The 26,101-nt window shown below is 36.6% G+C and overlaps 1 protein-coding gene across 1 annotated transcript in view; it reads left to right on the top strand.

The window, feature by feature from the left end:
- Positions 1–26,101, top strand: part of ABI3BP (ABI family member 3 binding protein) — a 168,236-nt gene that overhangs the window by 80,947 nt on the left and 61,188 nt on the right. The window contains exons 18-32 of the mRNA XM_019474770.1: positions 491–565; positions 3,762–3,836; positions 5,671–5,736; positions 6,259–6,333; positions 11,666–11,731; positions 12,165–12,227; positions 13,311–13,376; positions 13,759–13,824; positions 15,494–15,568; positions 16,628–16,702; positions 17,671–17,745; positions 18,602–18,676; positions 19,275–19,349; positions 20,636–20,701; positions 21,945–22,025. Coding sequence (XP_019330315.1) covers positions 491–565; positions 3,762–3,836; positions 5,671–5,736; positions 6,259–6,333; positions 11,666–11,731; positions 12,165–12,227; positions 13,311–13,376; positions 13,759–13,824; positions 15,494–15,568; positions 16,628–16,702; positions 17,671–17,745; positions 18,602–18,676; positions 19,275–19,349; positions 20,636–20,701; positions 21,945–22,025 — 1,074 coding nt within the window. The remainder of the gene's footprint in view (positions 1–490; positions 566–3,761; positions 3,837–5,670; positions 5,737–6,258; positions 6,334–11,665; positions 11,732–12,164; positions 12,228–13,310; positions 13,377–13,758; positions 13,825–15,493; positions 15,569–16,627; positions 16,703–17,670; positions 17,746–18,601; positions 18,677–19,274; positions 19,350–20,635; positions 20,702–21,944; positions 22,026–26,101) is intronic.

Genomic DNA, 26,101 nt, shown 5'->3' with positions numbered 1-26,101 from the left:
TCTTTTTTTTACAGTGGAGAAATCAGATACTTGTAATTATAACAAAATATATAAATTTGGCTGGCCTAAGGATATTTCTTTCTCTTCCCATGTCTGGTGATGTTGTCTGGATCACTTTTTATGTTCTTTTTTTTTTAATTGGATTTGTTTCAGTATCATCATCTTGTAAATTTGCTTTCTCTTTGCCTCCCTTTGCCCAGTGTTCTTGAGCTTTTTCAGTCTTACATTCCTACTAACCTCATGGGAATTTTTTTCCATTCTACTTGTGACGTTCCATTTCAATTTTTGCATCAAATTTATCTGTTTTTATACATCTTTGCGTATTAACCTCTTTCTTTTTAAAATTTTGCTCATTTTGCAGAATATATTTCTATGTTTCTTCAGTTCCTTATTATTCGGACACTAAACCATCGAGTCCATGGTTGCAGTGATGCCGTGGTGTGATGGTTCATGTATCTTTTAAATAATAAGTCACAATGTTTTTTTCCAGACTCACATGACTTTCTTCATGTTACTTCCACTCCCCAAACATCTACATCTGCAATATTGTCAGAGCAAGAGACTGGTAAATGACATTTTTATTTCCTCCAATCCTTGATCTTTCTTGATATTTAAGTAGTACTATTCCAATGTTTGTTATTTGTCCTGGCTTTTTAATGTTGCCTGCAATGGTCTTTCATTTGTTCATTAAGGCTTCATGCTATTTGTAATAATTGCCAGTGTCCAGCAGTTCTAGCCTCTAGAACTCTCTAGCAGTACTGCTAGCCTCTAACAGTAAGTGATCCTGATATGATCTGGCTATTTCAGGGTAGTATCATATTACTGAAGGGTTGGGGGGGGGGGGGGGCAGGCAGAGAGTGGGGCTGAATTTGGCAGATGAGAGGAAATTGTTGAGCTTTGATGAATTTTGGGTTGTCAGTATAACAATTATCCTTTGGGGAGGAAATGTTTTGTCTTTAGCTAGTAGGCACTTTTTAAAGAGATTTGTTGGTTGAACATTTGTTTCCTGTTATAACTTTTTAAAGTAGTCTCTAATATTCAAAAGACTGCTGCAGTACAGCATTTTAGTATTTAAAAATATTTTTACAGTTATTTTGCTAATAATTTATTATTTCTTCCTGTGTATTTACAGAGAACATAGTTTTTTAGGCAGAATATGTGCATTTGTATTTAAGCATGAGATTTTTCCCAGAATGTGGTCATAAAAAAATAGAGGGTTGCTGTGAGGTTCTCATCTGTGTTGCTGTTCATGCTAGGATGATTTACGCAAGTGATATTTTATTACATCATTATACCAAACATCATTCTCTTTCTGGGGACCAACTTTAATATCAGTTGTCTTGATTCTGCAGTATACTATGCTGAGACAACAAAGCAAGCATGTACAAAGCTGGCTTCTGAGTGAAAAATTACTTGAAGCTACTTCTTCATCTCCTCTTGATATGTTTGCAAGTGGTGTTCAGTATTGTAAGGGCAATGAGCATTAACCTTTTTGAATGCACTTACATAAGTGCTATACAATGCTTGTGTGTCAAAGATGCATGTCTTATGACCTGATTGAAATACCTTTATTTATAGAATTGTTGAACACGCATAGATTACATGGAAACATAGGATTGTGGATGCTCCACATCTGCTAAACGTACAGACACAATATTAGGAGTCTTAGGAAGGATTTGGTCCTTAATTTTAAGTGCACAGGTTCAAAAGCGCTGGGTGGTATAAACTGTAAAATACTTTGAGAATATTAAGGCTGTGTTTCTCTGGTCAGGATGTTTAAGTAGAATATAAATCTCAAATAATGTAAAATTAATTCAGGCCTGGGTTTTCCACTCATTTGCACTTTTGTACTCTTATTTTGTTGGTGTAGAATTAGTAGAACAGGTGGCTGAATTGCTCTGAAATCAGTTTGGTTGGTTATCCATTGTGTGCAGGGATGAGTAGCTGCCCAAGGTACAAGGCAGTGGTGTATCAGACCTTGAAGCCTTCAATGTAAAACAGCTGTATATTTTTTTTTGTCCTTTCAAGTTATACATTCCAGCTCGGCGCTAATGATTTTTCATTTTAATAATTCTAAAACTTACTAAATGGGCAGCTTCTTGCATTTGTTGCTGTGTTGGTTAAGTGCAACTTAGTAAACATAGCTACAGAAAAAGTGAATTTGTTAGAAATGTATCTGTGAAAGGCAATGTGATCTAAAATCCTAACACACGAAAATGACATATTTCTCTATTACAATAACTATTCAAGCACCTTTCAAACCTGTTGCATCTGACAACAGTGAAGTGGAATTGGGTCAATGATCATTAACTTTTTTTGTCATCTGGAGATTAGTTTATTACAACATACATACACTATTCATGTTTTCCCTAGTGTTATTTGTTAAACTTTGATCAGTGTTCTTTCAGTTTCTCATCACAGATAAATTTAGAAAAGTCTTAGCTTTTATCTATTACAGAATTCACACTGAACACAAACATGAAGCAGCTGTGTTAATGCTCCATGGGTAGTACTGACCGTTATCCTGCCTCTGCATGAATGCGATATTTTTGTTCCCTTTTAAAGTTAAGAACTCTATTTTATCCAAGGTCATTTCAGTCAAATCAAACTATCTTCATTAGGTGGAAAACTTTTGGCAGCTAGTCAAGTGTGGCTTTACTGCTCTCTGCAGCATGTTCTCTCAGAACTACCACAGCATCCTCTCTTGATGTAAAGAATCGGGCTACTTAGATTTCTTATTACTTGTCCTTGGACTTCAATCAGTCATGAGCGTTCTTATCATCAAGAGCACCTACTCTTCAGTTTCTCATATACCACTGCCCATAGAAATAGACCATGTTTCTTTCATGCCGGCTGCATAATTTTTCTAACAGAAATGGTGGTCTTAGTGATCTGATAGAATCTGATATTTTTGCGTTTGTGTTTTCATTAAAATATTGTCATAAAAACATAAAGAAGTTTTTAAGCCATTTTCCACCAAAGGATGGTCTTTCTCAATAATCCTGTTTATATCAAAGTACCTTTGTGGCAGTTGCAGGGAAAATCTGATCCCTGGGCAAAATATGAATTTGTTGACTGTGTTCAGGAAAGTGTTTTGATACCACCTGTGTGAAGACTGTCTGCCTCAGTATCTCAAGACTTTTGCTGTTTTGTTAGCTGTTTTGTTAGCTTCCCAGAGACCAGCTTTGATCAACATCTTTTTCTTACCTGGTAACCGCATGTATAGCAATAGGTAAATAGCACATACTTGTATTATAGTTTCCACTTTCTCATCACTGCCCTGGACTGTCGTAAGACCACAAGTCATCATCTTTGAACAAAATGCGTCTGTCAGTTTTCTTGTGCAATGCTTTCATGTCAACTGCTTCTTTTTATTGGCAAGTAGAAAGTATTCCGCTCAGACTGAATAACTGAGGAACATACTCATATATTACTGTAAGCAATTTTATGTAGGTTTAGTTCTTATTTGAAACTTTCTCTACCTAAGCTCTTCAAAAGGATACAAATTCTGTGTCTTGGAAATGTAATAGATATGAGAATACCACTCTGATAGAACTCATGTTGTATCCATACCATAGGAGACATCAGCTTGGTTGTTCTTCTGTCAGTCATCCTACAGCTGACTCTCAGGCCATTTACTGTCTTGATTTTTAATTGTATCATTGTTTCGTTTTACAGAATAGCTTCTGCCAGCTAGGTACTGTGGTATTTTAGTTGCTTTAATGCCACTGCAACTTTTAAAACTCAGATTCTCTTTTCAGCTTCTGATGAAACACAGCCTATTTCTTCAAGATCCACAACGTTTGCTATTCCAGAAATGCCATCAACAAAATCTGGTAATGACATTTCTTGAAAATGTAGTTTCATTAGTGTTAGGAATTCTCACAAGAAATGTCCTTGTACTTTTGGTTGTATTGTTAATTTACATTTCTTTACCTTGGGGTTAATGTTATTGCAGGAAGAAGGTGGTATATTGCTGCATTTGGGATAACAACGTTGAAATAGTAGGCTTTTAGGATTATCATGACACAGAATAGTGGAGTATTACAGTTATATCTTATGTTTTTGGTAATTTCATATTACACACAAATTATAATTTTTCTGGAAGTTTTAAGGACAGAGATGACTCAGATTATCATTGTTTATTTGTACTTTGGTTGAACATGAATTTACTCATACTATAATTACCAATTTACATCAATATTGAGCCCTGCCCCGATTCAGCTGTCCTGATTTTGCAAAAGCGCCATATCAACAGATTCCCTGAAATCAGTATAACTACCAGCAGCCACCAGTGGATAGTTATTCTAAATAAATAAATAAATAAATAACAGTACTTTTGTCACTCATAATACTCTATTTGTGCAGTGTAATCCCTAAAATATCTTTTGCTTCAAAATTATGATTACAGAAATATTTATACAGAAATCTTTATTGTGATAACGGGTGATTTGACAGGTTCAAGCTGAACATGGTATTTGTTTGGTTTGGTTTTTTTACAGTAACTGTTCAAATACCTTTGCAACCTGTTATATTCGACTCAAGTAAAGTGGAACTGGGTGAATTATTATGATGTTTTCTTAATGTCTAATATAATTTCTCAGACAAGCATCAATATATTTTCTTTTACTGGCATCTGGTTGTGAAGACTTACTCTTCGGCATCTTTTATTTCAGGTTTTAGGATAAATTCTAAAGCCTCTCAACAGTTCATGTGTTACAGAACACATATATAGTGTGGTTAGGTTAATATTCATGATTCTGACAGTTTTCTTGTCTCTGCGAATGCAATGGCTTCTTTCTTTCTAAAGCTGAAAATTTTATACAACTTCATGCTGTTTCAAGTTGTTTGCACTGTGAATGTTCATTTGATGGATTTTTTTTCAGCATCTAGCATACTGGATGCCCCTTCCAACCTCAATTATGCTTTGTTTCACTGATTCTGTGATACTGCTTTAGGTTGATACCACATGCTTCTGTTATGCAGTGAACCATTCCCACATGACTTTCAAAAATGCAGGCTAGCGGGATTTAATGTATATTCCACATTGCATGAGGTGTGTTTATAAACTAAATGATAAAGTTTCTAACTTTGATGTTTAGTAGTGAGCTTTTGTGTGCAGACTAAACAATGCTTCTTGTAGCTTGAGCTATTAAATTGCCTCGTGTCTTTGCCTAAAGAGGTCATTTACAGGCTTTTTTCCATGTATACGTTTTCCAACTTGTGTGCATAAAGTGATGTTTTTAGGCTGAATTAAGCCCTGATTCATAACTTTATGCCTAATTTCTAATGTGAAGGCATGCTGTATCAAAATAACATTAGGCATTTGCAGCTCCTTATTTAAAAGACTTATCTGGAACATCCACAATAAAGTGCAGGGGAGAAGGGGTTTGCTGTCAGCTGTTGCCATTGGATGGAATTTTAAACTCAGATGCAGACAGCTGGCCTTGTAGTAAATGCCTCAAAATTAGATGTTATGTGTCCAAAAAAAACCAACCCCACAAGACAAAGAATGGAGTAGGCTACCGCAAATATCAATTAGAAGTGTGTATACAAGAAATCTAAAATAAATTTAGACCTTTCGGACCTGCTAATAAAGGGCCAAAGACCACCTTATCTAAAGACTGATCTCACTCATTGTTTCAAGATTGTTTTCATATTTGATCTTAGCTACCCAGGAACCAGGCCTGAAATTCACATCTCATCCCTCCATGGAAACCAGAGGGAGCGTGATGGGTAAATAGCATGTAATTCCATTAGCTTTTCCATCCCTTGCCTTCATTTCCATTGGCTTTGGATAGTGCTAAGATTCATTCAGACACATTGCTTTGAAGACTACTTGATGCTAGGCTTTTTTTTTTTCCTTTTTTTCCCCCCTCTCAACTTGGCCATTTCTGTATAATCAAAGCTGAAGAATAATTTACTGCACTGGCTAAATAACAGTCTACAAAAAGACCTCTGCTAGCTTATGTTGCCTTTAATTTTCTTCTGGTAGTTGCAATTTTCTTTCAAAGAATACGTACTTAAAAAAAAGGCCAGTGAGAAGAATTCTACCTAGCCTGAGATACCAGAATTGCCCCTACTTTATTTCACACCAGCTTCAGTGTTTATGTAACACCTCATTTCACAGCTGATCTTTAAAGCTGCTGCCATCTTGCTTGATCTCACATCAGTGTTGTCTTGAACTGCCCAACAGCTGCTCTCCAAATACTGTGGCTCTGAAGTCACTACTCATTTTAACTCCAGATTTTCTTTCAGCTTTTGATGAAAAGCAGCACATTTCTTCAAGATCTGAAACATCTGGCATCCAAGAAATGCCATCAGCTGTACCTGGTAATACTTGAAAATGTGATTTTAAATAGAAATTCTCACAGAAATTTCATCATACTTTTGGTATATTGTTAGTTAAGTTTAACATGAATCAGAATAACTACAGAACTGTCGTAATTTGCTCTCTCAAATACCAGACTAACTTTGGAAATTTTGTATGATGCTCTAAAACAGTAAATACTCTCTTCTAATTTTGGTCTACATTCCTAATATATTTACAAGTCTGTATTGCTGTGCTTGATGATAATAGGCTTTGGCATGACTTATTACATATAGTAGCATTCTCTTTTTAAGTTGCAATACTGCAGATGGGCAAGAGTGAGAGCTAATGTAAGTTTTGTTTAAATCCCTGAATGAAACTATTCTAATGGTTGAAAGTGTTGAGTAAGTCCCATAGAAATAACAGGATCAATAGCAATGAATATGTAGGCTTCAAAATAGTGGAGAATGGCCCCTTAAGTCCTTTCATCTTAATATATTTAAAGCAGTTATCTAAGTTAGACATTTTGCTGCCAGTAAGTGAGACAGCATAGGTCCAAGGCTAATAGAAATAAAAGCATGCTTATCACATATATTGCTGTATTGCTTGAGTACAACTTTTTAAACTAAACTGCACAACATTGTAATTAAAGAAAATATTTGCAACAAATAGATTTTGAGCTGGCGCTTCTATGGTAGATGTGATGCTTTCAGACACCTTGAAACCTGTTATACCAGACCCCAGTAAAATTAAAGTGGTTGAATTTTGGTATTTTCTTGACATTTAAATTACTTACACTGATTAATATATAATGATCTAAAGTATATAGTTTTCCTGTTCTTCCTTGCCAACAGTTATTCTTTAGGATTCTTCTACCTCCGCTGTTCAGAAAATAAACTAAAACGTACCAATGCCTTACAAAATGATGCTGAACAAATGCAGTTCTATCAATGCTCAAGGTTCTGCTTGTTTTACTGACCCTGCATGAAGAAATATTTCATTTCCTTTCAGTAATGACAATTCCATCCAAAGTCTATTTCAAGTTGTTGCCAGAATTCCCTTGCAGTAAAAAGTGGACTAAATGGGTATTTAACAGGAAACTTTTAGTAGCTGTCCAGCTGCCTGTAATCACAGGTTAATGGCAAAGCTTGCAGGTTCCCACTAAACATTCTTAAAATCAAGAAGGCGAGATGAGTTAAGTTTTATGCATTTACTCTTCAGAGGTATTAATCAGTCTTTATCATTAATGCATCTTCCATACTGAGCAATAACTTATGATCAAGTGCCTTAACAGAAAGTTTCAGTAATGGTTTTCTACGTATTGATATAATAGCACATCCAAGTTCAATTCTTTATTTTTCATGCTTTGCCTATAAAGAAGTTATACTGCACTCTTTTCAAACCAGAGGGATTGATTTCCCAACACTTACAGTGTTTGAGAGAATGGAGAAAACCATGTCTGATCTAGTCTGGAATGCAACATAAACATTTCCATGGAAGGATAAGTCCCAGATTTGAAGGAGAGTTAAAAATGTGATTAAATATGATAATAATGTTTAATTAACATATTCTAGGCATAGGCTTGGTATGAGATGAGAACCATTAGCATGTACAGTTGTGTGTATTTAAAGGAATTCCTTGGAATAACTTAAGGAATTCTGGTTTTTAGTTTTGCGTGTGTGTGTTGGGGAGGGGAGGAAGGGAGAGAGAAGAGAGTGAATAGAAGGATCTTTGAACTAAAGGAAGGTGAGGAAGTCCAGCCACACAATGAGGACTGCAGTGAAATACTTGCTTACATGTTATTTCCCCTGGAGTGGGTCTCTTAGTGATCATAATGTTCTCAATGATCTCTTTTAAAAACCTATTGCTTAGCTGGTCACTTGTTTATTAGTTGGTTTTAGCAAATGTTTACTTGCCAAGGTTCTTCAAGCCTGTTTGAACTCCTCCTCATTACTTGAAGACTGATTAATGACTTCACATTTATTGTGCTCTACGGAGCTATACAACTCAAAGAACTAATGTGGTTATTCAGGGAATGAACAATACTTTCAATCTAGTCTTACTTTTTTCCTTTAAAACCGGTGTTATCACTTGTGCAGAGACTGCCTATTTCAAGATGAATTTCATATTTGATTTAGCTACACAGGAACTAGTCCTCAAGTCTACATCTCATCCTTTTTGGAAACCAGACAAACAGTGATGGGTAAGCAATGTGGGATTCCATTTTAGTTTTCATCACATTGCCACTTGCTTCCTTTTTTCTGCTGTGAACACCTTCAGACATGTTTGCTTTTAAGTCTAAATGGCAAGCCTGTTGAAGAACTGTTTTGTGTCAATCACTTCTTGATCAGCAGCTAGAAAGCATTTTTGGTACAAAGTGCTAAAGGACCGGTCTTTTATACCAACTTGTAACAATTTCATTTTTCTGTTGGTGTAATTTAAACTCCAGAAAGTGTAAAAGAAGTTGTTTCTTAGGAGTTCTGTCTAGCATCAGATATTGGATCCTGTTGCCACCATATTGGGCTGCATATCTTTCTCTTTATTCACATAATACAGAGAGGACATTTAAGCATTCAGTATCTTGCTTGTGTTTGCAGTTACATCATCTTGAACAGCACAACTTGTGCTGGGTAGTGTGTTGTGCTATCCCAGCAACAGTGAGATTCCTCAGCATTTTAAATCCAGATTTTCTTTTCAGCTCTTAATGAAACACAGATAGTTTCACAATTCATGTCTAAAGCATCTGGAGTCCAGATCAATGGATCTCCAGTCCATCAGTCCAATCTAGTAATGACATTTCTTGCAAACTGAGTCTTCTTGACAGTGAGGAATGATCAAAAGGGTTCCCAGTGTGCTTTTGGTGAAACGTTTGTTTAATTTTCCTTACTTTGGGGATAAGAACAACTGCAAGATAAAAATTCTGCATCGGGTGTTACTTTCATTTAAGGAAATGTAGATGATGTTTACAATGCTGGATTATGATTTTTTTTTTATTCTTAGTTCACTTTTGCAATACTAATTGGTACTATTACCCATAATTGCCATTGACCAATTATGTATAACTTAATGTAATAGAAGTTTACAGTATACTGTCCTGGGCACTTCTGTGCCTGTGAAATACTGTGAGGCTGGTAATCGAACTTTAACTTCTCCATTGTATGCAGAGTGTCCTGATACAGATAACTACTGTATTGCCTGAAGTTATACTGCTTTTTATTTTATATTTACTTTGTTATTACTATAGTGAAGTTTTGTGGTTATTGGTATTTAAGACATCTTCCTGGTCAGTTACAATGTTGGTATGTGTGTGATGTGTGTAGGGAATTCTCTTTCTAGTTTTATTTTCTGTTGACTGTTCATGTTCACTTGTGGTTTTAAAACAGTTAAAAAGTTGTTTTTTTATTTTATTTTTTCTTTGTTATTACTATAGTGAAGTTTTGTGGTTATTGGTATTTAAGACATCTTCCTGGTCAGTTACAATGTTGGTATGTGTGTGATGTGTGTAGGGAATTCTCTTTCTAGTTTTATTTTCTGTTGACTGTTCATGTTCACTTGTGGTTTTAAAACAGTTAAAAAGTTGTTCAGTTGTGTAGAATATTCAAGTATATTTCCCATGAAGGAGGACTCTTAAGCTATGCTGTAGTGACAAAATTCTTATTAGGGAGATGAAAGATAGTACAGTGGGCATTGCAAACCCAAGTTCAGGTTTTTTTAAATAGCTCAAGACTTGGTAGTCCAGATATGTCTGGAAGGAGAAAAAAGAAATATATGTTTATTTGAGGAGATAAAAGGTTTGTTGGCCTTCCGCAGGCCTACCCAGTTTCTTTAATATTTTTCTTCCTCTATGGGACAAATTTAATGCTGAACACAGGAAATCTCCTTTTCTTCTTTTGGTATACTCTGAACCTTGTCTTCTACTGCAGACCCCTATAGATACTTACAAATGTTCTATAGTATTCCCCTGTACATTAACAAGTAGGTACTCTGTTTTATATTTGCCATCTTAACTGCTGTGTTTAACAGTTCTTCAACTCAGTGCTAGTAAAGATGCAAACATTGGCTAGGTAATTCAGAAAACATATTTGTGGCGCTCTTGTTATTCCCATTTCTCAGCAAACAAAATGAAGATGGAGAGGACAGTAAATAGCCCAGAGCCACAGAGAAGTGTGGAGTCAAATGGATCATTGAAAGGAAGAAATTTCTGAAACTCTTTCAGTTCATCCCCCTGTCAATTAAGTCTACAAACTTTTATTGCATTTTTAAAGGATGATGTTTGCTTAGACTGGAGGAGTCTAACAGAGTTCTTTCAGGACAAGAATTCCATGTTTGAAATTTTCTCTTTGTTGGTCCACCAAATTTGTGCTCTTCCACTTTTCCTATAATATGTTCTTGCAAGTGTGATGGCAGTTTCAAAATTTTGATTCCATTTGCTGAGGTATCTACTGTTTCACCTGTCTTCTGCTTGTGTTAAGCATTTGCTCTATGCTTCTATCAGAAACTCTCTTTTTTTTTCAATAATACATTCTTATACAAGGGATTTTTATCATGATCCTTGCATTGCACTGTTGTCATTTGCATATCTGTTCACTAATTTCTGGAAAATAAATGTGACTCTTCTTTTAGCTCATGCTTGTCTAACAAGCATTATGAGATTCTGTCTGTTTGAAGTACTTCATACCTCTTCAGGATGAAAACCTGCTCCTCTAAATTAAGGAGATGCTGTTTCATTAGAGGTTCTTACAGATTTTGGTTAAGAAAGCACAAGTTGTTTTTGTTCTAGTAGCTGGCTCAACTCTTGATGGAAATTCTTATTAAGTTCACCTGTATGCATATTTCTGCAGAGAAGTTATTGTTTCCTTTTTTTCCAGGCATATATTTTTTTTAGCCCCAAAGTTCAGATTTCTAAGGATGGTGAAGAATATAGTAATCAGAGCTAGTTAATTGTTTTTCAGATTAAATATAAGGTGGTCTTTTCCAGAACTTGACAGTATCTTTGATGCAGGCTGAATTTCTGGCTACATACTCATTGACTAGTTCTCAATTTATAGCTTGAAAATATTTGTTTGATGCTAAAAAATGGATTTTGGGATCTGTCATTTATTGCAGTTAAAAGGTAGCTCTGGAACACCATGACTGCCATTATTATCTACTAGGAGCAGTGTTTAGCCAGTGTTTGGGGTTTTTTTGGTAATACAGAGTGGCAAAATATTGATGTATGATTTATTTGGTAGGAAAAGTATACCTGAGAAACCACAATTTAAATACTGATTTATTTGGATGTGATTGAAGTGATGCCTTCATACGCATAGAGAGACTGCCATAACATCTCAAGATAGTTTCCATCTCTAATCTTAGTTCTCCCAAGACCAGTCCTGGAGCCCACATCTTTTCCTCCACTGGAAACCACGAGGACAGTGATGGGTAAACAGTGATTCCATCATAATTTCTATCATTTTGGCAATACTTAAATATGAAAACCATTATTTTAAAATTTAGTCAAAACCTTTTGATTATTTTTCCTGCTAGTGAAAATGCCAAACATATCAGTGAGGTGGTCAGTCACTTATATAAAAGGAAACAAGGCGATACTTAATTGTTAAGCTTCTCAAGCCCTCTTTGTAATTTTCTGCTCTATAGGCCTAGTTCACTAAAAGGTTAACTGTTTGTATTCTACATTAACTCAACTAGGCCACCCTGATTTAAAAATGGAATAATACTGTAAAGATTGCAAGTATTTATGTACAAAAGCTGAATGTAATATGGGCTTCATTCATTTAAAACTCTGTATTGACACTGCTTTGAAAAAAACTGTTCATCTGTAATATCTGAAGGCAGTTTTCTGGTTTAATCTTAGTTACTCAGAGACCAAAGCTGAAATCTACTTCTCCTTACCTTGCAAGCCAAGGAACAGTGGAGGGTAAATATGGTATTTTCATTTTTTCTTTTCCCCTGCCATCACTTGACATAATTTTCATCTGCTTTGAGCAATACCTGGGTTTGTTAATGCACTTTGGCTTGCGAGAACACTTGCCATACTAACGACATGATTCTGATGTTTGAACCTATGCTTTTTTCCATCACTTAAAAAATCACTTTTTGCAGACACAGCTGGCAAAAAGAATTTGTCACAAAATGCCTGTGTCTCTCTAGATGCGGTTTTTATTTTGAAAATTCTTTCTAGAATGAAATATTCCAATATGGCAGAAACATAATTTTACTTCCTCTTAGTCTTGCTATTGTTGTGGTATAGCTGTCTCATAGATTCCTTACAAGACATCAATTATTTTTTCCTCTTTCATTTCACTGACTTGAGCACTGAAGTTCAAGCTTGGTGGATAGGCATGTTGCTCATTGGCTTAGCAACTAACCTAAAGGAAGAATGGGAATTTTCAGATGTCATGGGGAATGGTGAGGCCTTTCATGGGAATGGTGAGGCCTTATATAGTCTGTTCTTTGTACAAATAATAATAATAATAGTAACAACAACAGTAAGAAAATACCTTTTTGCAAAAATTATTGAACTTCTAAGGAGAATTGGAGTTATGACAGAATATTTATAGGATAATGTGCAGTTTATTCCTTCATGCAAGGATAAGGAAGTATTGAGTATTTGTAGTTGCTTGCATTTGAGAGGTACCCACCACCTGTCATCTCGAATTCTGAATCCAAAGGTGGGTCTCTTGGCTCCCATGTTCAGTCCACAACAACTGTTTTTTAGGTATCTTTCAAGGAAATGTAGGGAGTGCTTTGGTGAAGTAGTCCTTTAGCCGTTTTTCTACTGATGGAGAGCCATTTAGGTACTGAGTTTCTAAGAGCATTGTGTTAGTTTCAACCACGGCAAGACGGTTGCCTGCTGATTTGATCAGTCACAAGATACTGCCAGGAAAAGGCATGTGTTGCCCTAAATACAGACCTCTGGGGTGTTGTGAGCCGGTGCTGCTTGTACTGCCGTGGCAAGACTGTGTGGATATCTCAAGACCATTTCCATGTCTGACCGTAGCAACGCAGAGTCCGGACCTGGAATCCACCTCGTCTGCTTCACTGGAAACCACAAGGACTGTGATAGGTAAATAGCCAGTGATTCCCTTCCTATGTTGATTACTTTGGCAATGCTTTTCTCTGCAGCGATGAGCCTGTTCAGATGCTTTGATGTCCTGAAAAGTGGGTCCATGATGCGGTTGGCCCCTTATGGCTCCTTATTAGAAATTGCTCCATTTGTAAGCTTTCTGCTGCCCTTTTTGGGGTTCCACTTCTAGGTTTACTCTGTTACCTTGGGCTACCTATGCCAGTTGAAAGCTAGCAACATGCTACTACGGGGAGTGATGCTGTGACATGGAAGCCTGCCCCGAGCAGGGCCACATCTCCGTGTTTATAGCTCTGTCTTGATACCACCCGTGCGGCAACAGCCTGTCTGAGGACCTGAAGGTGGTTTTTGTGTTTGATCTTAGCTACTCGAAGACCAAGGCTGAAGCCCACCGCTCCTTCCTCCCTGGCAACCCAGCAAACCGTGATGGGTAACTGGCAAAACCCCTTCTTTTTCCATTTTCCCCTTTCTCTCTCGCTCCCCATCACGCCGCCCACCCCAAACCACCTGGCATCCTTGTCATCTTCCATGGAGAGTATGAAGACTTGTTGGTGCAGCTTGGCTTGCCGAAGCACTCGCCAACTTGTTCTGCGATTCTGTTGTTTGATCCCATGCTTTTTCCATTGCCGACGAGTGTTTTCTGCGGGGACTGAGTGACAGCTTGTGTAGAGAACGCATTATCACACCTTGCCTTCAGCTGCCATTCCCCTGCTTCTTTGCGTTTTGGTAGCGGGTCTTCCTTTCTCTGACACATTCAAATACGACAGCGTTCTTAGGAAGCAAATCCCGGCTGGGCTGGCACAAGAGGACAGCACTGCAGTTCAGCTGCCCACCAGGGTGTCCTGGGCCAAGGGTGCAGCTATTGGTTGCTTCACCGCTGACTTTCAAGGCAGCTGGTTGTCATCTGCCCACACCTTTACGTTGCCATCACCTGGAAGTGGGACTGCTCTGCTCTACTACTGCTTTTGAGGTCATGTTAGAGTTTTAAGAACGATGCCTCTTTTCAGCTTTCAGTGAATCACAGCGTGTTTCTTCAAGGTTCAAAACACCGGCAGCCTTTGGCGCCTGGCCATGCTGGTGACCTAATCTGGTAACGATATTTCTTGCAGATCTGGTAACGATGCAGGACGGGAATCGTCCCAAGAGATACTGTTGTGCTTTTAGCTGAACTGTTATTTCTCTTGGGCCTACGCTGGGGTGAAGCGTAAGTGTAGAAATGAAATGGCTGTACACGAAAAGCCATATTTACTTAAGGCATTGGATATGGCACTTGGTGACAACGGGTGGAGATGCTCATAGAGATAGCTTCTTTCACATTGGCAGGTATACAAGACCAGTCGTGTGGCCTGGCAGTATTTTTTGGCCCATGAGCTAACAAAGCAATACATGAGCAGGCTGGTAAGCCTACAGACCTGAAATCGAGTGCAAGTTAAAAGTATAACAAACAATATTAACGTATCCTTCCCATTGAGATGCAGTTGAATTGTAGGTTCCCCAATGTGCTGGCCATGTTTCTTAGTGCCTCAGTCTAAGTGGTGGAAACTGATTCTGAAATGTGTTTTTGTGACACTGGAGAAATCTTGTATTTTTGTCAGCTGAGTGTCATGTGCTTCAGGGTCTTTTCCAATGATGCTGCAATTGTTGCCTGTATTAATCCTTTTAGGCTCCTTCTGCCTTCTCTTTTGCAAGATAATGCTTTCCGTGTATCAGAAATTATACAACTTTCCTCTGTTACCTCTATTTTTAAATAGTTTTCAAACTGAGTTTTTGTATGTCACATCTCATCCTGCAAGGCACAAGCAAGTCTTTCTTTGCCTTTCACCTCTTTTTTTTAGTTAATTTTTACGTTCTTTTTTCTTATTTTTCCGTCATATTGTCTGATGTCTTTGAATATTTCTTCATATTTCTTGCAACAGCTTCTTCATCATTTGCATCACCAGTGCATCTTCACACATTCACATTAGAAAATCCATTCCATGTGCATTTGAGGTTTTTTTCCTGTCTGAAGTCCCTAGTTCCTTAGCAATAGGTTCAAACCTGTTCAGTCTATAGGTTCAGATGATGCCAAAAAGAATTTTTTGTTTTGTTTTGTTTTCCAGCTTCAGTGGACTCTCACCATATTACTTTCCCGTCCCATACATCTGCGTCTGCAGAAATATCAAAAATAAAGACTGGTAAATTGTGTTTATGATACTTCCATAGCTTAGGATTTGTTTTTGTGTCAAGGATGTTACAGTTACAGGCTGTTTGCTCTGATTGCTTGGTGTGGTCTGAAACAGAATTTTGTCTGCAGTGTTTGGTAGTTAGGCTCTATAACTACATGATGATATTCTGTGGCATGGGATCCAATAAAAAACCCACAGGAATCAATATTGTTTTGGGTGGTTTTAATCTGTCGGATATAAGGACCACTAGCTGGATGGAGTCATTATCAGTTATGAAGGTATATTCTTGACTGGGACATTTTACCCTGGGTGATTTTTTGTTAGTCATACTATACACATCTTTTTGCAGTTTTCTCCATTACTAAGCACTTTTTTCAGGTTATGTTATGTTGGAACTTTTCTTACTGAGGTCATAGCTATCCAAGGTTAAATTTGTATTCATAGCAAAGGTATGAATGTGCGAGAGATGAGAAGGAAAATTATCCTAAACCTGACAGTCAATATTTCAACAGTATTGTTTTGAATTTTCCGCCTCACCTTCTGGCTCTTGAGTATGTCACAAAAGTTGTGTTAATTTATGTTACGGCAATTATATAAAATATCACAATTTTATTTAAATGACAAATTACATGATGTGTACTATATTAAAACCTATAACTCAAAATACTGGCATCTGTTAAACTGAAACAAGCACAGCGTTGGCAATAGAAATAGCTGGTTGTAGAAATTCATATTAGCATATATTTTAAGTGTGTAGGTCCCTTTCTACAGATGCAGGTGAAGTCAAAAGCACAGGTTTTTTGATGCTACATGTGCACAGATCAATTGACTCCTGTTGATAAGTCTGCTTTTAGGGGGACTGCAGTTTCTGTCAGGGTGTGTCTGTTAGGTGCGTGTGACTTTGAGGTTTTGTTCATTTCTTTTCAAGCTGGAAATCTTGTGAAACTGTGATATTGGAATCTTGCAAAGCAATGTAAAGCAATCTTACTTTTTCTGATTTCCCCCCCTCCTCCCTATTTCTGCACCAATATGAATCTATCTCTCAGGGTTATTTACATTTTTCTGCAGTTACAAGTTCAGCTGACCTGGAAAAATCTATGCCTCCACTTTCCAGAACACCTCATGTGCAAACCACAACTATGGGTAATAGTAATGCTTTGGCTTTTCAGTTAAACCACTTCTGGTGTTTTGATAGCAATTTTGGAAATCCTATTCATCCCAGATATTTTGGTCATCTGCCATACTTGTCTTCTGCTTGAGTCATGATCATCAGTGTAGACAAAGTACCCTTTTTCACATGAGCCAAGACAACTTGTGCTTGCTGCTGAGAAACTCACCTGATAGTGTTTCTGATCTTACATTTGTCTCTCAAAAAGCTACTAGTGCTATTTTGAGATATATTTAAATGAAGTAAGGTTGGTTTAATAATAATAATAGTGCCTAAAGCTTAATAAGAATCTTAAAATTACCTGTTTTCTTTCAAGCTTAATTGTTATACTCTCAGATAGATGGATGCACACTTTTATATACTCTATATTGTTTATGCCAGCATAGTAAGCTTCTTTCTTACTATTTCTTACTGTTCAGTGATTTTTTTACTTTATTTTACCCATTTTATATGTGTATAAATGTACACAGATTATACAACATTAAAATTCACTAACAAAAACTTGACAGAAAACAAAGCACTGAAGAGAATTAAGACAGTCTTTTTTACAGAAATATATTTGCAGTGTTTTTTAGTTTTGTAGATTGTCTTTTTTCTGCCTTTTTTGGAGCGCTTTATGCTTATAACCGTGGTGTTAGAAGTTCTTTTATCTTTATATTTTCTGGGTTGCTTTAAACTACATGGACCATGCTATCTAAAGTAATACTAGCTTTGGTTGCTTGACACCTTAGTTTCAGTTGTGATTTTAACCGCTAGCTTCAGCTCCCACTCTAAACCAGCACTGCTCCATTATCAAGGTAAGGCATGCTTATTGTGGGTGGACCTCTGCACTGCAAATTAGGTATGTTATAACCTATAACAAGTTTTGTTTGTTCTTATAAAACAAAAAAAAGCTATGTGTAGAATTAATATTCATAGATACTGTGACCTGGTTTTTTTATAGCTTTCAATGGTATTCAGCCTGTTCTTTCAAGCCTTGTGACACCTAGTAAGCCTGAAATACCAGATGCTGGACCAGGTACAATAATCTCTACCTAGTTCTTAATTTAGTAGCTCAAACCATGCTCTAAAACTCACTGAAATGAGTACACTGGTAATCTTCACTTTCAGTGCACATTTGGATTAGACCCTAACACCTGAATTTTTAATTTAGATTGCTGTTAATGGTTGAAATTGGTGCTTTCTCACACTTAAAATGCATATGGCAACTCAGTCACGTGATTCTCCTTCAGTATTTTGAAAAATATGCCACATAGATAATTAAGAGAACAGTATTTATTGCCCAGTAGTGCTGATGAAAATACTGCAATGTATGCTGTAGACAGCATTCTACTGCTGCAGCCTTCTTAAAAATACTGAGAGTGTATCCTTAATGGCATGAAATTTGTTAACAGTCATAGACACTTGATGCTTTGGACTGAAACCGTAGTTGGATCAGTTGTCAGCTTTCTACTCCAAATTTTGCATTGTTTTAATGTCCAACTAATTGATTGTTCAACATGTCTTCTTCATTAAATTCCTACATTTTACACCATACACCATCTTCCTTAAGTAATGGACCAAAACTCAAAATGTTCAAGTGGTCAACTTAAAATCTTACTTGGCAGTGGTTGAGATCCAGACCAGTTGCAATGAAGGCAGAAGGAAATGAACATCCAGAATTTCTGCAGATCACAAATGCGATGATTTATAGTTACTGAAGCTCTGTGCAGTTCAAAAGACTGAATTTCTCTCTAATGCATACTAAACTGATAAGTGTCCAAGCATTAGTGAAATATTTGTTGTTCTTGTAAAAACAAATTTGTTTTTGCTTATGAAGGGTTTCTTCCATTAGCTCTTTGCTCTCTTATGACTGTCACCATTTCTTCCAACAGCAACAAGTGAATCCATTCTGGAATCTTTCACACCTAAAACTTCTCGTCCTTTTCAATGGCCAAGGGTAACATTAGGTAATGTTTTCACCCAGTGAAAAACTCTGTGTTTGTTTTGAGCACTTCATCCCATATGAATGCAAATTTCTTCCAGGTTTTGAGCACTTCATCCCATATGAATGCATATTTCTTCCAACATATCATTTCACATGCATAATCATTATTCTTTTTCCTGGTTATAGAGTCTTGTTCTTCCATTGTCATTAAACTGATTCTTCTTGATATATCTCTGTATGAGAACATAGTTCAGGATGGTTTTACTGTCCTCAGAGAAGTAAAACTTGCCTCTTGCATGAAAAACTCTACCATCCTTTTATTAAAGTGTACTGTCTATCTCCTTCACTCTCATGCACACGCATTTGTTGTCTTTGTCTCTGATACGTAGAGCTTTCATAGTGGAAATTTTAATTGTTTTGGAGACATAGAATCTATTTCTGATCAAGGCACAGCACTTCAATATCATCTCCATTCCACACTTTAAACTCTGACTTAATCAGACGGCTTTGACATTTCATACTAAGTTGTCTTTTCTTCAATATAAACTTATGGCATGTGCTGTTTGTTGTGGGAAACTCGTTAAACAATTTTTGATTGCAAACTGAGCACTTTCTTTCAGCTCCAAAGGAAATACCACTTATTCCTTCTAAACTGAAACCAGCTGCTACCCCAGAAGTACAGCATGTGAAACCTGGTAATTGTGCACACCATTTTTATAAGTCGGTATGCAGAGACATATGTTCACTAAAAATATCGAAGCAAAACTTCCTAAAAAGGAGGGGAGCTATGCAATACATGAGCATCTTGACTAACTCATCATTCTAAAATCGGTCATTTGATGTTGCCTAACAAAATGTATGAGAGTTAAGCTCATCAGTTTTATGCATTTGGGTCCAGTGATAAAAATATAAACAAGTTCTCTAGTTTTGTAACCTTTTTAAAGGACTAGAAGGGAAAAAACTTCTTCTGGGTGGCAAAGGGGGTTTTTTTATATCACTTGTATAAACATTATATATGATTATTATTTCTATAATCTCTTTTGCCAGTCCCCATCTCCCACTTTCACACAGACATACTATGGCAAAAATGGCATCTTTGCTAGTCACAACAGTTTGTTGATCGAAAGTAAAGTACTAGTCATGTGACCAGTAAGTCCTCCTGCAGGGAACTCAATAGAACGGATTGCCATTTTAGTGGAAATAGGAGAGCTTTCTCAAAATAGAAGGGGAAATTTTCATATACACGTGAGATTCGTTCTTTGACCATGGGAACATTACGTTCATGTCATGTCTTTTTTCCTTTTCTGCTTTTTGATCAAAAAATAGATCTCTGTACTCATTTTCTTCTGATTTGGGACTAAGGGAGATGAATTTGCCTCTTTTAGTGATTCAGGTACTGGGCCAATACATATTACGATGTGCATTACCAGAGCCCTAAAATGTTTCTGTTCTCATATCTTGTAAACAGGCAGGTCAGTAAAAAGCAGGAGTTGCCTTTGATGTCTTATATGTGTCTTACAATCGACTGCAGGCTCTGATTTAAGATTTTCAGCAAGATTTTGGCATTTAGAAGTTTCCTCTTTGGTATAGATCCTCTGGTATTTGTTATGGACTGCAGTCTTTTCTTCAGTCAAAGCCCTCATCTGTCCTTTCTCACTATTCTCCCATAACGTAAAAGAAATGTATTTGTTGATGGAATCAAACAATGGATTAAAAATGTGCTGAGAACATAAATACGGGGAAGGAGCCTCAGAAGCAAACTCTCACACATAGCCATGAACATACAGTATAGATTCATAGGAAACAAAAATAAAAGGAGTGTAGGGTGTTACGCGTAAGAGTAGGACTTAGTTGCATGCTTATCTAGTCTATTTAAAAACAAACCAACCAACCCCCTGAACTACTAGAATGGTAACGCTTTTGGCTTACTGTTGATACAGCTACTGATTTGTTCGATTACACTTGAATTTTTCTTTTCTAGCCCCTAAACAACCACTTTTGGAGCCTAAAACTTCTCAGACTGTTGAACAACCAAAAGCAACACTAGGTAATACATGTTTCTGTAGCTGTTGGTCCCTCTTCTTTGCAGTCCACAGCACAGTTTGTACTCTGTTTATTTAATCTATATTTAATCCATTTCTCTGAGAGAAGAAAAAGGTTAGGAAATAAGCATTCAGAGATACGTTTTTCTAAACTTAGGAGAAAAAGAAACTTGAGGTTTTTTCATATGGTTTTACTGGTTCTATAGCACAGTAAAATTTCGGGGATCAGAATTGTCTTCCATTTTGTTGGGAGTTTTTCTACACCAACACACTTTACCCTCAGAAAATCATCAGAAACCCATTGGAAATACTATTGAAAGGCCAAGTGCAAGGTTAGTATTGTGAATGTTAATCCTAGAACTCTCAATGAAGGATTCCTGTGGCACTAGGTGGACGTGTTAATTCTGCTGGTTTATATGTCGATCTGAATGTCATTTTGGCTTGAAAAACACTTCTCAGTCACTTCATATGTCTTATTCTATGCTGTTCTTTCTATAAATGTCATATGCTTTTGCACTGTGTCTATTGTTATGAAACTTCTTGGAAAGAAGTCTCATAGCACTGCTTTATAAAAATGAACAAAATTACTGACTATACTACCTGAAACTCACCTTAAACTTTATCTGATGTCAGATTAACAGTCATATTTAGGTAATTACAATTTCAGCCCATGCATGTTCAGGGGAAAAAAGTTTCTAGGACTGGTTGCTCTTAATTTTTACCATTTAGATGAAGCTACTTCTATTTTATTAACAGAATTCAATGACTACAGTTATGAAGCAATTCCCTTTTTTATTACTGATTCCATGTTTTTCCAGCTCTCTACCATTAATTTATTTACGGTGTTGAAAATTGAGGACATTTTTGCATATTTTGTCTACATATGTCTTTTGATGGCTTAAAATCGACTTGGAGTTCAAAAGGATAAACAGCATTATTATTTTACCTCTTAGGTGTCTTGCAAAAATGAATTTGCTAACTTAATGAGAGGAACATTTTGATGTGATTGTAAGCTACAGTTACATATTGTAAATTTACTTACTGACTTTTACAGTGAAGATCAAGCAGGGATTTTGCTGGGGTCGTAAGTCTTAGGAAGATTTTTGAGAAGCCTTCTTAGCAAATCTGATTTTGCCATTTGCTTTTGTTGCTAGTAGCCATTCATTGCTTCATTTCAGGCTTGACGAATGTGATTTTTATGTGATACAGTGGAAAGGATAATCTTATAATCCAGTATATTTCTTTCAGCTCCTAAAGAAGCAAAACTCACACCTTCTGCATCTAAACCTAGACCATCCGCCAGACACAAAAAGCCACCAACTAAACCTGGTAACTAACTTCTGTAGCAAACATTTGTTACAATGTATCACTTAAGTAGTATAGTTTAAATTTATTCTGTGTGAAGCTCAGCACTTAATCATCAGAAAGATGGGCACTGAGGGGAGCTGTGCTCTTTGAGGAATATTATTTTTATATTGAACCAAAAAAATTTGAAGCAAAGCAAGAAAACTTTTGACTTTTATATCCCAGATCACCAAGTCGCATGGCCTCGCATTGAAACAAATTGTTTTCCTGCTTTTCATTTCAAAATAACAAGTTTTCCTACTTAGTTCAGCACAGGTTCCAGAAAATGCAAATTCTCCCACTTTGCTGATAGTTGTAGCATCTTACCTAGAACCATAGGATTTGTATTGATTCAGTGATCATTAATGTATATGTAGACTTAACCTGAAACTGTGGAAATAAGAGTGAAATTATGCTCTGGAATTTAGTAAAGGCATATTTTATGATGGCAAATGAAATTGCACCTTCACACCGGGGTTGAATTTGGTCTGTGATGTATGTCAGAGAACAAAAGGCACCTGGCATTTTCTGGAGCTGAAGAATAAGTGAATACAGTTACAAAAATATTACTAGTGTTACATGGTTTATAATGAAGTTAGAAAGCTTAGAATTGCATAATTGTATATTGTAAGAATATATTACTTAATCCTGAAGAGATCAGGCAATATTATTAAATTCTTTCCAGATTCTCTGTGATTATTTTTTTTTGTTCATAAAAAGAATTACTCTCTTCAGACCAAATAATTCCTTGTGCAGCTTGTTAACTGAATGGTATTTATGACTTGGAACTGTCTCAAAATAGTGTGCATAATTAGTTTTTCATGGTGATTACAGCTCCTACAACATTTTTAGTGTAGGAAATCCAGTATTGTATTACTAGAATAATTACATTTGTCTCTGCTGTAGATACCTATGTCTGACTATAGACCTGAGTCCTGCATGGGTTTTTTTTGAAACAACAGAGAAAAAAAAGAACTCATTTGGAAACTGTTGAATAAAATTGTTTTACACCCTTGGACTGCCAAGATCAATGCTGTACATTGATGTTTCCACAATGAATGGCTCTATAACAAGTTTCTATATAACTACAAAGAAGGTGGCATGATTCTGTATTTGTATGCATGCCTCTTGTTTGTCCTTTCCTTGTTAGTGGTTTCACTGATTGATCAGATGGAATCCTAAGAAACACTTTTTAATCATAATTAAGCTTGTAATGATCTTCCTGTAAGTAGGTATTTGTGAATTTGGCATTTGTTCTGATGGGACAAATGATGATATTCTTGTTCAGAAATTATTATTTGAGGCATAAAATATGCAGTGCATGGGGATAACCTGGCTTTTGGGCAGGTGGCAAAATGGTCAAAGAGCAGGATCTCCTCTGTATTCCAGCATCACTTGGGAGTTCAGCTTAAGTTAGAAATTTGTGCCATGACAGTGGTTGTCACCTTTCCTTACCAGTGAATCAAAATAATGAAGAATATGTGCCAAATTCATACTTGATCACTGATTTACTAATGACCCACTTTGAGTCAAACAGAATTCCTGAAAGTTAATTTTGGCTCTCATTGTTAATAAGGCTTTTGTACTGTTTCTGGTAAAGTATTTGTCTTTTAGCAGTGGAGCAAAAAACTTCATTTAAAAAAAACCCCAACATATATACAATTTTCAGTTTTTCCAACCAACCAACTGTACATTCTAGTGAAAGTTTGCAGCTTCATTCTTTTTCTTGATATGTGGGTAATTGAATCTGTTGCCTGCATGAAAAAAAAGTTCTTGTTGCCAATGTGATGATGCCGAACCACTGTGCTTACTTGTATCGTTGTTAGCATTAATCTCTCTATCTAAGCATACTAAGTTCTCCATTTTTCAGGGAAGGACATTATAATGAATTTTCTACCATGCATCCAACTGCACTGCAACATTTTCTTTCCAGAAAAGTGCAAGAATAGCTCTTTATAATGAACCCCTGTTGAGTCACTGTGGATGCATTATAAATTTGCACTCTCTTTTGGCTCTAGTACAAAATGCCATTCTTCGTATGCATCCATGCATTTCCACTTGTGTGATATGAGACTTTTGCAAGAGAACTGCAGAACTGTTTTAACAACAAATGGACAGACCTTATCTGTTGTAGAGGAGGATCTCAACCACCTACTATTTGTAAATTTCAATAGTCTCAATACAGTACTGAAGTTAAGATAATGTTAGATAGATTGGTGCATACACGTAGTTGTTCCTTTTACAGTCTTCTCTCCCTTACCAGGACGATGAGAGTCCTGGAAGGACTTCTAAACATGCAACTTCTGAAGTATAGTCATACCAGAGCACCATGCCTTCTCAGCCTATGAAAACTCTGCTTGATAACTTGGTGCATGTCTTTCTTACTATTTTCTGTCCTTCGAAGTCTCAGGTTACCTGGCTGCTCAGTGCTTACAACCCAATAATCTGATAAATAACATCAAGAGTAACTTTTATGTCCAAGTCCTTTTCTATTGTCTGGGAGTTTTATTTAGATGCTCTGCTTTCAGAAAGGTCAGAGTAAATGAAAGGCATTTTATTTCCTCCCAATCTTATTCTCCTCTCATCATCATTCTGAGAAATCCATCTCCCAGCTCAACCTTTTCTTTTTATCTAGAAAAGTCTGCATGAAATGTGAATTATATATCTATTAATGAACTTTTTCTAAATGGGCTGAGAAGAACTCATTACCAGAGACTTCTAGAATCTCTTTAGGATCGGGAGGAGGATGGCATTGTTGAATTTTATGTTTGAAAAAAACAAAGAAATGAAAAAGAAAAAACAGGTCTAAGTGATGTAAGATTCATCAGAAAAACATGGTGCGATGAATATATGGCCCTAGGTTAGTTCTGAAAGAACGTGCAAAGTACCTAACTTGTAGGTTAGTATGTTTCTTATTGGATGTCCCTGCTTGGATTTAGAGCAAAGTGTAGTGCTGAGGCACAGATACGTTATGCAGTACTCAGTGCTGCCAGGTGTAGAAAAGTAGTCTCCAGTTGTTAAATAGGTAAGAATTCCCTGCTGATCTTTGTCATGACAGAGCAGTACTTCCACATGTGGCAGTTCAGAGAAGAACTTGGCAAAGAACAAAGAGATCCTGCTAGTGAATGATTTTTCTGTAGCTGCTTCTGTGTATTCTCATTCTTCACCTTTTGACCCCAACTAGTACCAGAGCCCTGTGGCTGGGAGCAAGAACTGATTGCACTGGCTGGGTTGGATTTATTTTTTTTCTTTTTAAAAAGAACGGTGCTGTCACTTCACATGAGCCACTTCATGCATTATCATTTTCAATGGCATGGCTTTAAAGGGGATTGCCTTGAGGAGAGATTTACCTACCCAGCGAACGTTACTTTAGAGATCCAATTCCCAGAGAACATAGGAAAACTTCATAATTGCTCTCCATTGGAATTTTTTTTCAAGTTTTCAGGCCCAGTAAAGCTTCTCCTTCCAAACCTAAAGTCTTTTTGCATCCAGAATAGCTTATGACAATGCTGGGTAATTGCTATGTCCTTTCACAGAATCACAGATTTGTTGACGTTGGAAGGGACCTCTGGAGTTCATCTGGTCCAACCCCCTGCTCAAGCAAGGCCACCTAGAGCCAGTTGCCCCGAACCATGTCCAGACAGTTTAATATCTCCAGGGATTGAGACTCCATGGCCTCTCTGGGCAACCAGTTAATTGCCCAAATTATTTGTCCTGAAGACGTTTTGGAGTATTTTGCTGTCTTAGAGTAGTTGCAATAATATCAAATACATCAATCATTAACTATAAAAAATGCCAGTAAATAAATGAGGGAAGATTTAAAAGTCTGAATGAAATATGTCGATTCCTTTATTCAGTCTTTTAAACTTAAACACAGTCCCCCCAAATATAATCTCCTCATCATAAACCTTCAGGCAAGGAAATAAAAACTTTTAAATTAATAAAATAATTTTATATCCAAACTGACAAGAGTTTTGGAAGTTTTAGGTCTCAGATTTTATTGTATTTAAAAGTTTTAAGATAACTTCCTCAAAATGAGTGTACTTGTGAGTCTTAAAATG

The sequence above is a fragment of the Aptenodytes forsteri genome, unplaced genomic scaffold (genome assembly GCF_000699145.1).
Source record: "Aptenodytes forsteri isolate BGI_AS27 unplaced genomic scaffold, ASM69914v1 Scaffold61, whole genome shotgun sequence".
Classification (NCBI taxonomy): Eukaryota; Metazoa; Chordata; class Aves; order Sphenisciformes; family Spheniscidae; genus Aptenodytes; species Aptenodytes forsteri.
The sequence above is the reverse complement of the archived record's forward strand: the minus strand, read 5'-3'. Positions and strand labels throughout refer to the sequence as shown.